This window comes from Toxorhynchites rutilus, chromosome 1, assembly GCF_029784135.1.
Source record: "Toxorhynchites rutilus septentrionalis strain SRP chromosome 1, ASM2978413v1, whole genome shotgun sequence".
In the NCBI taxonomy this organism is placed as follows: domain Eukaryota; kingdom Metazoa; phylum Arthropoda; class Insecta; order Diptera; family Culicidae; genus Toxorhynchites; species Toxorhynchites rutilus.
The window spans coordinates 23,832,142-23,848,175 of NC_073744.1; the positions used below are offsets into that span (position 1 = coordinate 23,832,142).

The 16,034-nt window shown below is 37.9% G+C and overlaps 1 protein-coding gene across 9 annotated transcripts in view; it reads left to right on the plus strand.

Moving 5' to 3' along the window:
* The window catches only part of LOC129763542 (uncharacterized), a 350,843-nt gene that overhangs the window by 281,295 nt on the left and 53,514 nt on the right, over nucleotides 1-16,034 (plus strand). For 8 of the 9 annotated variants that reach the window (XM_055762731.1, XM_055762729.1, XM_055762728.1 and 5 more), the window contains 3 exons: nucleotides 7,148-7,879; nucleotides 12,543-12,728; nucleotides 13,083-13,253. In XM_055762731.1, the coding sequence (XP_055618706.1) occupies nucleotides 7,432-7,879; nucleotides 12,543-12,728; nucleotides 13,083-13,253 (805 nt within the window). In that variant the 5' untranslated portion in view covers nucleotides 7,148-7,431. The remainder of the gene's footprint in view (nucleotides 1-7,147; nucleotides 7,880-12,542; nucleotides 12,729-13,082; nucleotides 13,254-16,034) is intronic. The other variant, XM_055762726.1, reaches the window with a different exon arrangement.

The window sequence follows — 16,034 nt, forward strand, 5'->3', positions numbered from 1 at the left end:
ATTCGCATGACAAATTTGGATCCATTTGCTTGATCAGTTTTCGGATTATGTAGAAATTTGTCTTTCATTTGTATGGCAGCTCCCCCTTAGAGAGGGGGGTGGAGTGTCTAACCACCGTAAAAACATTTATTGCACCCTAAACCCTCTACATGCCAATTTTGATTTCATTTGCTTGATTAATTCTCGAGTTATGGAGAAATTTGTGTTTCATTTGTATGGCAGCCCCCCCTAAGAGAGGTGGGGAGGAGTATCTAACCACCGTGAAAACATTTATTGCACCCTAAAGCCTTCACATGTCAAATTTGGTTTCATTTGCCTGATTGATTCCCGAGTAATGCAGACATTTGTGTTTAATTTGTATGGCAGAAAGAGAGAGGGGGGGGAGAGTATAACTACCATAGAAACATATATTTCACCCTAAAACCAAAATATGCCTAATTTGGTTTCATTTGCTTGATTAATTCTCGAGTAATGTAGAAATTTGTGTTTCATTTGTATGGCAGCCCCTTCCTTAGAGAGGGGGAGGGGTCTCAAACTAACACGAAAACTTCCCCGGCCCCAAAAACCGCTACATACAAACTTTCATGTTGATCGGTTCAGTAGTTTCGGAGTCCATAAGAATCAGAAAAACAGACAGACAGAAATTCATTTTTATATATATAGATCAAAGAAAATCGTAAATTAAACGTTTCAATGAAAAACCTGGTTTCGAATTATTTCTTTTTTTTTAGCAGGAGTCGGAGTTGGAGTCGAAGTCGAAGTCTGTACTAATAATTGTGGGGAGTCGGAGTCGGCTAATCTTTCTCCGACTCCACAGCCCTGATTAGAAATATTTATATTCAAACATTTTTCAACTGAAATTTAACAAAGTATCCTGAATTCTGAGATTGGGTAACCTATATTCTACGGGGAAACTCTTTATTCGATTTTTCGATTGTAAAGAAACTCCTCCCCGGTCCCCTCTCACCTGAAGGAGCAGAAAATAAGCACCGAAAAGAATTATCGCTTTCGCAGAATGTTTTCCTGTGAGCCTCTGGCCCAACTTCCAACTTCGAAGAAAGGAAGAGAAACAAAAAATATTTTGAATGGCGACACAATGATCAAGGAAACTACCACGCGCCTCATTGTTTCGAACTGTAGTTTAAAAAATTAACGCGGAAAACTTTCCTGGCGAAAGTAGTCGGCAGATTTTAATAAGTTTAAATTGTTCCCGCGTTTTCCTCGGGACTATGAAAAAAAAGCCCTACAATGAACCAGCAACAGGAGCACCAGAAACATCAGCAATAGTTCTCCATTGTGGAAAAAAGAGGGCGCGTGCAAAAGCACGAGCGGTGATGCTAATGATGGTAATGCTCACGTTGTGCCGCTCGCCGTGGCCATGACAAAAGCAGGCGATGCTTATGCAACCGATGGGGACACGACACGCCGTTGGCAAGCGTGAGAAAATGAAGATCTGTAGGAAAAATGCAGAATCCTTCTTTCGCAGAAGCACACAAAGGAAGCCGTTTCCCTGTGTTTTCAGTCAGAAGCAGATGAACCTGTTCTTTTTTTTTAGATTTCCGCTTTGAATTCGGGCAGCGGGAAGAGGTGGGCTATTTTCGCGAAGCTTTGCTAAGAAATGTTTAATCCCCGGCAAACTAAATACCCGTTCGTGTGTATCAAAAGGATTATGAGAACAATTTATTAGAGAAATGAGAAAGGGTTTGGGGTTACGCCATCTGCGAGTAATTAGCACTCACCATGCGTCTCCAGTTTTGACTCGATTCAGGCGAACGCGTGGTGTTTGTTAAAAACGTTACCTTTCGAAGCTCTCCTCCAATCGAACACATCTCGTTGATGGCATTTCATTTGTGCTCTTGCTAGACCGGATTAGAAAGCCCGACCCGACTGGTGCACCTTCAAAGCGAAATTCATAAATCACGTTATCTCGTGCAGGACCGCTTTCCGAACAAAAACAAAAGCGACTCATGTCTGAGTCGCTCGGGGGGAATGGGGGGATGTATGGATCTAGCAGCGGTAGGTCGATCAACTCGTTCACTCAAAAAGGTTGGACGTCGCCGCTGGGTAACCGGGTAACGGTGAAAGTCAATTAAATTTAATATCCTTCATCTTCCAGCTTCCTGTGTTAGAGTTATTCGGCTTCCTGCACGGATAGTAGCCGGAAAAAGAGGGATATGAAATCACACAGCGAGAGCGCTTTTCAGCCCCACGAAGCGAGCTGTAACTGTCGGAATGAAGGATGTTTCGATTGCGGTTTTTTTTGTCGTCCTCACAGAAAAAGAGAAGCGTGACTGTCTTCTTCAGCATCGTGCATTGTTGAGGGCTAAAAATAGCAGGGAATCTTATGTCTTCACAGCTCGTTGATGAACTGATGGTTTCCTGGGGCGGAAACCCTAAAAGACAGGACACGCCAGGATTTACTACGCCTCTCCGGGAAAAATAGTGGAGCAGAGTGCGCCGTGGATGCCAGCGAATAACACACACACATTTTCAGCAACGTGTTCACAACATAAACATCGGGAGGCAGACTTCGACCATGTCACATGTCTATTTTTAGACGGCACCAGAGTTGTGTTCCGCTCGAAGGTTTCCCTGAAGAGGATGCACTTTGGCCGGCCACTGTTTCCGGGCCGTCTCGCGGAGCCGGTGGCCGGATGCATCGAGGGAAAAACTCTTATGCAATTCATGGCATGTTTTTTTGCGCTCTCTTCCCATTCTGTTTGCTCCTGTCCACTACATACCATCTTTCAAAAACTTCAGCGATTTGCCTCGTTCGTTTCCCTTTTCTACCCTTTTTTTGCGCCCTTCTGCCGTTGTTGCCATCACCTTTCCACAGTTCCAACGCTTTTTATCGGGACCAATTTTGCCGCTTCTTGTCGAACAGAAATTTCCTCAATAAATTACAGCAATAAGCGAGACACGCGGAAGCGGAGGAACGCGGTCCCATTTGTACCGACGCTTGTCGTTTCGAGTTATTTCCCCTTTTTTCGCTGACAGTGAATAGATGAAATACCAATATAAAAATGATAGAAGAGCGAAATTTTCCAACAATGTGAAAAGATTGCGATCGGCATTGATTTGGGAGAAAAGTATACCGGTGGGTACGATTCCGAGTGACTTATGGCGAGGGGAAACTTCGAACGGTTACATATTGTTGTTATGTGTCGAGAGGTAACACAACAGCGAAATGAATTTCCGGGCAATAGATGCCGATTGGAAGATAATTCCTCGTATAGCGCACAAGCGGCTCTCCCAGGTTGCCAGTGGCGGAATTCAAACAGCAGATTCAGCAATGTGATTTCGATAAAATGTTATTCAGGAAATAAACATTAGGTCTTCTGGGGCGAGGAACCAGAAACAGGTGATCGACAGACCGAGATATTGAATAATTCCGAGAGACAAACTTTTAATTTTCTGATTCTGATTCTTGATGATTTTCAGATATTTAGATCTCTAGAATTTCGGGGTTTTTACGTTTTTAGGTTTTGTGATTCTTGATTATTTAAATTTTTGTTTTTATATAATTTTTTACTTTTATTTTTTTTTTATGTTCAAATTTAATTTTTCTAATTTTCTGAATGCAATGAAAATCTTGCATTTTTGATTTTCTGATTTTCTGATGTTATAATTTTTGATTTTCTGATTTCTGTTTTCCTAATTTTTGGATTTTCTGATGTTCTGATGTTTTTATGATTTTATTTCTTTATGATTTTCTGGTTTGTTAATTTTCTGATTCTGGTTTTTTGTCTTTCGATTTTCGAATTTTCGGGTTTTTTAAACTTCTAATCTTGAAATTTTCAAATTACCGATTTTCGATGTTCTGATTTTTTGATTGAGTGATTTTCAGATTTTCTGATTATTTGATTATTAATTTATTTTTAGTTTTTCATTTTCGATTTTTCAAATTTCTTTTCGATTTTCTGTTTGACTGATTTACTAATTTTCTGTTTTTCTGACCTCTTGATTTTTTATTTCTCCGATTTCCCGATTTTCTCATTTTCGATTTTGGATTTTGGATTTTTGATTGACTAATTTTTGTTTTATAGTTTTCAAATTTTTCAAATTCGTTATTATTACATATTGTTTTATTTTCCGAATCTCTGATTTACTGATTTGCTGATAACCTGAATTTTTTCATTTGCTGAGTTTCTTCATTTTCATTTTTCTCTTTTTCTAATTTGCTGATTTTCTGATTTTCTGATTTTCTAGTTTTATGATTTTATGATTTTCTGGTTTTATGATTTTATGATTTACTGATTTCATACTGATCTCCGAAAATGAAGAAGATAAAAAATATCTGAAAATCAGAAAAACGAAACTCAGAAAATCATAAAATCGGAAAATCGCTATATCAGAAAATCACATTTTCGGATAATCTGATTTTCTGATTTTTGGATTTTTTTGATTGTTTGGTTTAATTTTTTTTTGTTTTCTGATTTTCTGAATTTGTTAGGATTTTTGATTTTCTGACTTTCTGATTTTCGAATATTCTGATTTTCTGATTTTACGACTTCCGTTTGTCGATTTTCTGAGATTCAGATTTTTTAAATATTCTATATATTTTTCGAAATTTTTTAATTTTCAATTTTTCAAATTTATTATTTATTCCGATTTTCAGAATTCCTGATCTTGTGATGTTACTATTTTTTTATTTTATGATTTTCTGGTTTTCTGGATTTCTGGTTTTCTGACTTTCTGATTTTTTGTTTTTTAATCCTCAAATTTTCAAATCATTAAATCTTCTAATTACCGAATTTCGGAACTTTTAAATTTTCTATTTTTTGAATTTTTGACTTTTAAAATCTTTTTTGAATTTCATGATTTTTCGATGTTTTCATTATTTGACTATCGAATTATTTTTCGTTGCTCATTTGTCGATTTTATCGAAATTAGATTTTCGGACATTCTGATATTCTGATTTTCGTATTTTTTGTCAATTTTTTTGATTTTCGGAATTTTTTTATAGTCTGATTTTTTGATTTTCGGATATTCAGATTTTCTGATTCTACGATTTTCGTTTGTCGATTTTCTGAGTTTCAGAATTTTTTTATTTTCCATATATTTTTTGATATTTTTGAATTTTCGATTTTTCAAATTTATGATTGTCTCATATTCTGATTTTCTATTTTTGTTTTTTATTTTTCAATTTTCGAATTCTCGAAAATTTGAATTTCTTATAGTTTTGTTTTTTTTGGATTTTCTGAATTCCTGATCTTATGATTTGATTATTTTATGATTTTCTGGTTTTCTGATTTCTTGATTTACTGATTTTTGTTTTTCGTTTTTCGTTTTTCAATTTTTAAATTTTCTGATTTTCAAATTCTCGAATTACGGAATTTCGGAACTTTTTAATTTTCTGACTTTTTAATTTTCGATTTTTCAAATTTTACATTGTTACTTTTTTTTATTTTCTGAATATCTGATTTACTGATTTACTAATTACCTGATTTTCCAATTTTCTGATTTTCTCATTTTCTAATTCTGATTTTATGATTTACTGATTTCTTACCGCTCTCAAAAAAGAAGATAAAAAATCCGAAAATCAGAAGAAAGAAACTCAGAAAATCATAAAATTACAAAATCAGAAAATCAGACTTTCAGATATTCTGGTATTCTGATTTTCGGATTTTTTGACTTCAATAATTTTATGACTTTATGATTTTCTGATTTTCTGATCTTCGTTTTTCTGACTTTCTCATTTTCCATTTTTTCAGATTTTCTGATTTTCTGATTCTACGATTTTCGTTTGCCGATTTTCTGATTTTAATTTTTTTTATTTTCTGTATATTTTTTCATATTTTTCAATTTTCGATTTTTCAAATTTATTAATGTTGTATATATATATATTTTTGTTTTCACTTTGTGCTCATCACTTATTTACTGATTTTCAGATTTTCTCATTACAGATCAGTAAGCTTATTCCAAAAAATCAGAAAATCAAATAATCGGGAAATCAGAAAATCAGAAGAAGAGATCAGAAAATCCGAAATTCTGAAAATCGGAAAATCAGAAAGTCAGAAAAACGAAACTAAGAAAATCAGAAAATCTAAAGATCTCAAATGGAGAATTGAAAATTGTAAAATCGAAAAATCGTCAAATCAGAAAACCATAAACCCAGAAAATCGGAAAACCGATTTTCTGATATTCTGATTATCGGATGTTTTAATTTTTTGATTTTCTAATTTTTCGATTCCCTGATGTTATGATTTTTTTTTATTCTCTAATTTTCTGATTTTCCCTATTTTTCAGATTTTCGGATATTCTGATTTTACAATTTTCGGTTCTTTGATTGTATGATTTTCAGATTTTTTTGATTAACTAATTTTCTGATTCTCAAATTTTCTAATTTTCTGATTTTCCGATTCTCTGATTTTCGATCTTTGATTAACGATTTTCAATTTGCGATTTCCGATTTGTGATTTTCTATTTTCAATCTCAGGTTTTTGATTTTTTATTGTCTTTTTTCATTTTTCGTTTTTCGAGATTCAAATTACAATGTACGGGTCAAACTTACGATTGAGTTTGAGACGGCATATTCGGATTTCAGATACAGATTCCAAACTCTGAATCCTGATTAAATTTTCAGTTTCAAATTCCAAATTCCGATACAATTTCTAGATAAGAATAATATTTAAGATTCAAATATCAGAAAAATGGTCTTAGATTGAAAATGATCATCCAGATTCAAATCTGAATTTGCAGATTCATTTTTCAGATTTAAATTTCAATCTTCAAAATCTTCTCAAAATAATAAAAAATTAGGAATAGAGAATAGAGAATGGAGAATAGAAAATAGAGAATAGAGAATAGAGAACAGAAAATAGAGAACAGAGAACAGAGAATAGAGAATAGAGAATAGAGAATAGAGAATAGAGAATAGAGAATAGAGAATAGAGAATAGAGAATAGAGGATAAAGAGTAAAGAATAGAGAAGAGAGAATAGATAATGAAGAACAGGGAATAAGGGAATGTTATCAATGTAAATTATCGTTTATTTTGGAATTTCAGTTACGATTTCCACGCTACCGTCGCCAACAGAAACACTGATCATCATCCTTTCATCGCCTAATTTTTGTATCATTTTCCCCCACAACTTACGTTTCTTCAGTTTATTTTCACACATTATTTCGCTTATTTCATTCCCTAGAAATCAGTCTCCCCGAGCTGGTGAGCCGCTCGCTGTCCAACGTCGAATTTCCGGGCTGCAGCAGCATCAGCATCTGTTCCACCCCGACGAACCGCCACCCAGATAGTCGTCAGCGAACGTCAAAAGACGCGAGAACCACCCGAAGCGATTCTCCAGTGCCGGACATCGCAGCAGCGATCGTCGAGGCACCCTCGCCGACGAGTTCGGTTCGAACCGAACCCGGTGTCGGCACCACACCGGCGGTGGTCACCTACGAGGATGAACGACTTCGCCAGCTGAGTCGTATGACCAGCGCCAGCTCACCAAACCTTAATCAAGTCCCACCGAGGAGCAAGATGGACTACCTGCTGCCCCATCAGCAGCATCCCGCGGGCACGCAACCCCCGCTGCCACCCACCAAGCGGCAAATCTCACCGAAGATCGTCAAGAAAATACGCCATCTCTCGACGAGCTCGGCTGACGGTGGCACCGTAATCGAAAGCGATCTCATCCTAACCCACCGAGGCAGTCTGGTGGAGACCAAAAATTTCACCAACGGCAGCAGCAGCATCGATGTACTCGCGTCCAACGCCAAGTCTATCAATGGAACCGGCGAGGGGGGCACGACGGTGGCGCCGTCACAAAACCACCACCACCATCATCCCTACTGGAAACACAAAATCATTAAAAAGCAAAACAAGATGGCCCAGGCCCAGATAGATAAATTGACGCAAATTAATATTCATCTGCATGGTAGGTGTTTTTTTTACGTTACAATTCTGTTTGTTTTTGTTCGTTGATTTCTCTCCGGATTTTTTTCATGTTTCAAATTGGTTGAATTAATTTGATTGCAAATCCGCGTTCGGTTCGTATTCAGAGATAATTGATTCAGGAGTTGTGCTTCTGTGATTACGCCGGGTGACTCCGATTTATCGTGATTGGCATCAACAAATGCGACCCACAGAGCGGAATGGATGATAATATTGAAGATCTTCAATCAGGAGTCATCGGAACATTTTATATTCCGACAGAAGCACTCAATACCCGTCAAGCTCTATTATCGTACATAATTAACTGATGTCCATTAGCAATGGGATAAGAGCAGACAGGGACCGGGTTGAGTGGTGTATTTTTGTGGCATTTTCACTAACTCGCCCAAAGCTACCGTTCGGTGGTGATATATTGTGGAATTTTTTTTTGATGATTTGATTCTAGTTGTGTCTGATAATGAGTTTATATTACAACAAAGAGTTTAAGTAAAAATATTACGGATTATTGATACTGATGAACATACGGATGGAGCGTTGCTGCATTCATACCACCTATAATGACATTTTGCACCATTTGCTCCTAATTCCAACCGGAAAAAAACATTAGTTTCCTAATTCCGTTAATCGGTGTTCCTAATTCCAATAATCAAACCGTTATAAGAATGAATCGTTTTCAATAGCAGATTTGAAAATGTTCTATGTTGTAAACAAGTTAAATGAGTCGAAATCAATAATCGAATGAATTACAGTATTGATAGGTCGTTCATTTATTGGCAACACAGCTTGTGATGAAGATGCTTCACTGGATTTTCCAATAAGACCTGAGTAATTATTATTCCACATCACCGGAAACCGTTGATCAAAGTCGATTGTAAGTTCGTCATTCTATCAAGAGCTTTTAAGTGGTGGGAGAAGCAGATGTCCAGCAGCTGAATGACCAGCAGTATTTTGTGGAAGACAAACCAGTATTATGTTGTTTCCCGTGCGTAGCAGCATTGTTTCATAAGAGACATGTGACTGTGATGTCCATTTTGAAAGAGAGTATTAGGGAACAATATCTACTGCTGGACAAGCCAAGGGTAAAAAAACATCCTTGAGAAACAAGAACAATCCGGGACATCCAACCCGATTTCGTTCTTGCGGTGTGTTTCCACAAAAAAATGCAGTGCAAGATTCTCGATCGGTGTTACCTACCTTTGCGTGGTCCTATTTTTGGCAGGAACCAGCTTAAACTATTTCATTTGTAGGTATTGTACGTGTTTCCTCCTCAAAATACTCATGGATTTCTTGAAACCAGCTCCTGATTTGTTGCTTGGAAAAAGCTGCACGAACCTTTGACATTACGCTCGGCACCCGTTTTAATATTCCTGGATGTCGTTTAATGAACCCAGTGATTCATTTACGACCCGGTATCCCATTTTTGAATGTGCTAGGCTTAACGGCAATGTCTTTGTGTCCACGGGGAATCCAGCTTTTGCTAACAGCCATTCAACTATTCGTCCTTCTTCTGCTGGAATACTTTCCTGAGACCTTCTCGCGTGGAATTCCGTGCAACTTGGCCGCCTTTCGAACGGGAAATCCGGTTCTCACCATTTCCACAGCGTATTCTATTTTCGACCTACCATATTGCATGCATTTCTGACCGGCGTTTGTTTCACTCATCGCAATACAGCAAATGAAATCTGTTGGGTGGAATAAGAAACAAGTAGAAATATGGGTATCCTTGTTCCAGTCATGCTTATTTTAGTGATGACTTATCGAATTTGCAATGAAAAGATGTGAACAAACTAAAAAATGGGTCGATTATATCCAGGGCTCGTCAAGGTCATAATCACTTGAAGATAGCCAGCGGACTATGAATAAATTCGCCATCATATTCAATTGGAAATGAGTTTTGGCTTCTTCCAGCAGTTTCTCCGTCAACATGACTCAACAGTCAGTCAGAAGTTTAGTTGCTATCTCACTCTACGAGTCGACTATCGCACTTCATTCTTCCCCGTCAAATGGATTTCAATGCATATTGAGGTGACTTCCCTCAAAATTAATTCGTTTCTCTCTCTCATGTATCGCGTATGCATGTATCGATGTTTGAGTTCAACGTGGTTTGACATATATTACTGGTGAGCTAGATTGCTTTGTATCGCACATGAAAATTACTCACACATATAATATAGCGTGTAGTGTTGTGTTCAGAAATATTGACAAATTCGTGAATTTTGTTGATATAAACCCGCTTTTCTGTTTTTTTTTTCACAAAATTGAACTCGGAGACAAAGTGCACTAAAATTATGTTTAGAATTCTTCCCAAAATGCACGCTATTTATTAATACTAACGCAAGAACCTTCACAGCATGCCTGATAACTGCCAAGTTCAAGTAATCATGTTTTCGTTTCAATTTATATTAACGAAAAAATTAGATTGTATACGCGGACAACGGTATTCGAATCAGTGGGAGCAGAAGCGTGAATTGAAATCTGGTGGAATGAAGAGGCACATTTGTTTTCATTAGTCACGTCAATCAGAATAACCATTTGCTTGAAAAGTTCATCAGTCATCCTCGCTCTCAACGCTCGTGAATTCATTTTCTCGTCAATTCAAATCATGTTGACGGCGAATGCCGAAGTAGTCCTAGTCGAAGCGAAGCTACTGAGAGGAGATTCGATTTTCTTTCTTCATCTTCGAAGATTTCGGACCCTGTTCACCAGACGCACTGCGCGCAAACCGTTTTGGATTCCTAAGTTTGAGCAGAAGAAAAGTAACACTGAAATGAGTGAATGTTTATATATTGTGAATTCATTTTAAATCAAATGGGAGGAAAATGAAGCACACATAAAAAAGTGGTTAAAACTGGATAATACAGAGTCTTTCAGGTTAAACGTTCACGCAAAAAAATCGACAGCTCCTTATAAATTTTTTTTTCGCTCCGTCGATGTATAAATTCAACAATTCCACAATGGTTGAGTTATCATGATATTATGCATATGGTTTATTCATCAAATATAATTTTCTATAGATTCTTTTTCTAACTCGAGAACAGTTAGTTTTAGAATGAAAATGTCTGTATAGTTTTTCATGCAAAATTACGTGTATTTTTTTTTTGTATTACTTCTCTCGAAAAGTAACAATTTCTCAAAGTTTTGGAATTTTTCAATTTCTAGGATTTAATATTTACATTTGCGAAAGATGATCCATGCACCACTAGTCGTCATAATTTCCTATGATCCTCTTATCTCTCCACGCTAATAATCTTTTGTTTACACCGAGTACAGTTATCTATTATCCATAGAAACTGCATGTTAATTCATGATCAAATTCACTAGACATTAAAATTCATACAAGAGTAGTAGTGTAAATTATTGCATGCGGTTGGGTAAAGTACTTAATATGATTCCTCGTTGTGGTGGCTGAGAGCAGATATACGACCGCAAAAGGTTAATGAATTGCAGAGTGGTCGATAAGGTTTTGAAAAATAATAAAATATTTTGATACGCTTTCAAAGCCCTCTGAGAATTTTCCGAAGTATGGCGGAAAAGGTTTCGTATTGCGCTACCTACTAAAATTGAATCAGAAACTCAGAGTGAAGATGAATCGGCAAATGGCAGATGAAAACAGCAAATGATCGATCATATTCCGGAGCGGGCAAAGATCTGCACTCAATAAAAAATAAATAAATAAAGGACCCGATAAATTGATGTGCGATCGTTATGTCATGAAATATTCATAATCCAAGATGAAAGGATAATAAAAAATAAAAAAAAATGTTTACGTTATGCGTTATGTTTATGTTATGCTACTCATTTCTCTACCGCAAAACAACAATGAGCCATAGCGAGACTGGTACAGCCGTTTACAGCTAGTAAAACTTGAAATAGAATAAACTTAAATGGAATTTAGGCGCAATTCAAAAAATTGATTTGCAAGCTAAATAAAACCGTTTAAAAATACCAGGAGCGGCAACTTTATGAAGAATGTTTTAAAAAAAAATGGGAGTTGATTGAGACAGATTTTCTCCATGGAAATCGAAACTAGATAGTCTTGATTTTGAAAATGATGTGATTCCGACAGTAATATTACCGACATAAAGATATCAAGTTCGAGTTAAGTTCAATTCTACACCTCACAAATTTGTAATTGGCACTTGACAAAGAAATATTGACCGGTCAGACGGTCACGTAATATATTTTCTCCGAAGAGGGATTCTAATTCCAATTTGATTCCGAGATTTCTACTATTTGATGATGCCCTCACAAGGCGAGCGTCGTTTACATCCTCTACAAAGCCGACCACTTGAAGGCATCCTAGATTTTGTTCATTACCATTTCCTTTTGAAATGTTATCTGACGGCACCAGCATCCGAATGGTTTGCTTTCAATTAAAATTAAACCCAACCCCGAGTAGTGGATGTACACAACACCATCGAGAGAATCTTGTTGCAGTATTTCGGTTAGGAATTTTGGCTTTGAGCACATTCCAAATCAAGATTCCGAAGCCGACCATCCATTGTGGGCTTCCGTTTCCGATTGCAATGTTGTAATGGGACAATTGCAAACCGATAGACGTGTTTAATCACATTGCCGTGTGGATTTATGTCCGATTCGAAAACTACTAGAATTTTACTGACGACGACTTTTCTTCTCCCCCGCAGCCCTCTTCGCAGCGGTCGAGCATGGCCACCTGGAGAAGGCTCGCACGATCCTCGAGAGCACCGATGTGGACGTCAACAGTCTGAACAGCGACGGACTCTCGCCACTCGATGTCGCCGTTCTGAGCAATAACCGCCCGATGACGAAGATGCTGCTGCAGCAAGGCGCCATCGAGAATGCCCACACCAGTAAGTATTGCCGGTGGTTTCGTGCACTGTCCATCAAGACGGAAGACGGAAGACGGTACCCTACGATAGTTGATAGCGCTCTCATGGACAATAGCACTTATCCCTTCGGTGTCCCTTGCGCGCCACCCCGAGGAACTACTCGTCCAATTTCCCAAGAGATGAATTTGGTTTTAATTAAGTTTCATAATTAAAAGTGACGTTGTAACAAGGGTACTTCTCTACGCCCCACCGTAATAATTAAACAAAAAAAAGAGAAACAGATTGTCGCCGCAAATTAAAACCGGTGTAAAAATGGCGCATCAGAAGTTTCAATTTTGTTTTCCTTTATTCTTTTATTCTGTATCCGTCAATTAGTTCAAGCGGCCAGTAACAATGTGGGGCTCCACCTGAACAACCTTCTGTGCGAAGCGGAGGCCACCATCCACGAGCTGGGGAACTATGAATCGACCCAGCAGAGTCACCAACACCAAAGCAGTGGCGGCACGGGCGGAAGCAGTGGGAAGACGACCTTCTCCAATATTATCGGTGAGTTCTTTTTCCCCCACTTTACTTTTCATGCAGAGTACATACCGATGGTCGATAGAACAGAATTATTTTTCCCCTGCATATCACAGAAGTGTTACTCGATCCATTTTATTATTGGTTGATAATTCGATTGCAACCACGAATCGTCGAACAGTAGGAATTTTCCAGCAGCTTCGCTCGCTCCCTTCCATTCCGTCCACATTTCGACAAATCAGAAATAATCCCGCTGTAATCCTCTTAGGGAAAATTATCATTCCTCTCGAAAGCAGCAGCAGCAACATTCCCCCGAATGGCAGTGTAGTCCGCATGTCAGCTTGTGCCGCACAAACCGACGACATATCAGTCCCGATTCCGGCTCGGTTGGTTGAACCCCTCGCCTGCACGGCCTCTTGTGGATGTGGAATATGCACACTTCTGGCATTCATACGGTGCTTAATATCCGGACCCCATAATGCGGCACACGTATGGCTTCCCACCGTAACGACATTTTGCGGGAATAATTGAAAGTACGCCAGCGGGAAAATGCTCTCCAATCAACTCGAACCTCGCCACTAGCGAGATATCCGGCAAACAAGAAAAGCGAGTTGTCCAAGTGGAAAAAGTTAAAAACAGCGAAGAGTATTTTCCCCCCTCACTCGGTGGCTGCAAGGTGGGATGGAATGCATTTGGATATTACTGTAACCAAAATTTGACCGTTAATTTCTCCCCCAAAGCCGAACATTTTCTGTTTCACAAACTTTTTCTTCGCCATTTGTGAGAGAAGGACACAAAAGGAATGAAGGTCGGGTCGCTCCATTTCCGCATACAGTAAAATCTGTTTTGTGCGGTTTTCGGTTCTTGTGTGGTTTTTTTGTGCGTATTTTTTTTGCGGTGTATGAAAAGAAGCATATTTGACGAAGTCATCATCCATTTAGTTTTTTAGCATATAATGCATTTCAGTGCGAAAAAACATATTTGCGTCTAAATTATCCACCTCTTAAATCATTCCCATCCTTCCATCAAATACTCTAAGTTGCGCATGACAAGATTTCTGATAGCAACAAGTTTCAACATGCAACTAAAAGCACAATACAGCCACGCGCAACCGAAAAGGCAAAGTGTCCCATCGCAAAGCAGTGTAACGAAAGGAAATTGAACGGTGAATGGCGTGGATTTGACTTATTTTCTTGGGGGAAACTTTTTTTATGCGGTCCCTATCTACCGCACAAAAAAAGTTTTTTTCTAAATGTGTACCGAAGACGATTTTTTAAGGCTGCTGGTGAAGTTTTACATAATACTTTCTACCGTACTGTTTTCGTATGCCGCTCTCCTATCCTGTAAAGGCTACTGAAGTGTAAAGTTTAATGCCTCTTAAAAACAAAGAAGCCAAGCAAAGCTCCCCTATCCAACTTAGTGTCTAAACGACCGAAACTTGTACCCTAAATCCGTCTTGAAATAAACATCAACAATCATGATGTGTCAAATTCATAATATGATGTTATATGTCCTCAATTACGATCTAATATGATTTTCTGTTGAATGATATTCCACAGCATGTAACATCATTTTTCGCGGTACTACATTGATTCAAATTATACTTTAGACCCCTTTATTCCGCGCGGCAAATGACGTGAGATGGCTCAAGTCACGGTGTTTCCGTAGGCGAAAGGTGAGATTTTATATCGTGTCCTCATATGTTATCGACTCGGGTATTAAACAGGAGCTAAAAAGTAAGATGGCTTCCACACTAAAACGAGAAACTTTGTTATCCCATGTCACTTGCGGCGCAGAATGTGTGGAAGGGATTCCACTTTCGAGTTTGGGACCCAAATTATGACTTATGAATTATGAATTATGGAAAAAAGAAATCATCGAATTTCTAAAACCGGCCATCTACATTTTGTTTATTGGCCCAAAAAATTATCTGTGCAAAGTTTCAGTACAATCGGACATGATTTGGGGATGCCTCAAAGTGCTCAAAGTTTCGATTTAAAGGATGCTGATGGAAGATAATGTGCCAGAACCTCATAATTTTACTTAAGCGCCGTCAAACTGTTTATCAATTTGGAAAACACCACCACCTAATGTTAATCTCAGACCTACGTTAGAATACGTTTTTCATCGTCGAGGTTTCAACCCGAATAGGGGAAGTCCGGGCAAGACGCCCCTGTCAAGCAAAACAGAGTGAAACATGTATTTTTACTACACATTTCTACGTTTTTCACATTCACAACGTAACCACGTTTGTTTTATTTGTAATGAAATGTGCAATAACGATTACGAATAGGCATACCAACAGAAATAACGAGAATTCTAAACCCATTCATATTACACCATACTTAAATAAGCGAGGTAAGATGCCCATATACCTGTCCAAAATGCACAACAACAACGGGTCGAAATGTCAAACGACATCGAAGCGTTTATTTTGGAGTACTCTCGATTCGCTGCTTATATCTTCCGCTTCCGTTATTTTTCTACCAGTTAGAACCATCAGATGATCACAAATTTCCGAGGCATTTTTGTTATCAAACGCCGAAAACGCCAAAGAATTTTGAATCCAATATTTTTGTTTACAAGCGTATTGATATGTGCCGCTGTTGAAAACTGTGCTGCAAATGATATAAGTCATCATATTATGAATTTGACACATCATGATTGTTGATGTTTATTTCAAGACGGATTTAGGGTACAAGTTTCGGTCGTTTAGACACTAAGTTGGATAGGGGAGCTTTGCTTGGCTTCTTGGGTTTATATTCATATCAATTAAAGTCAAACGAGCACATCGATCCTCTGAATTTT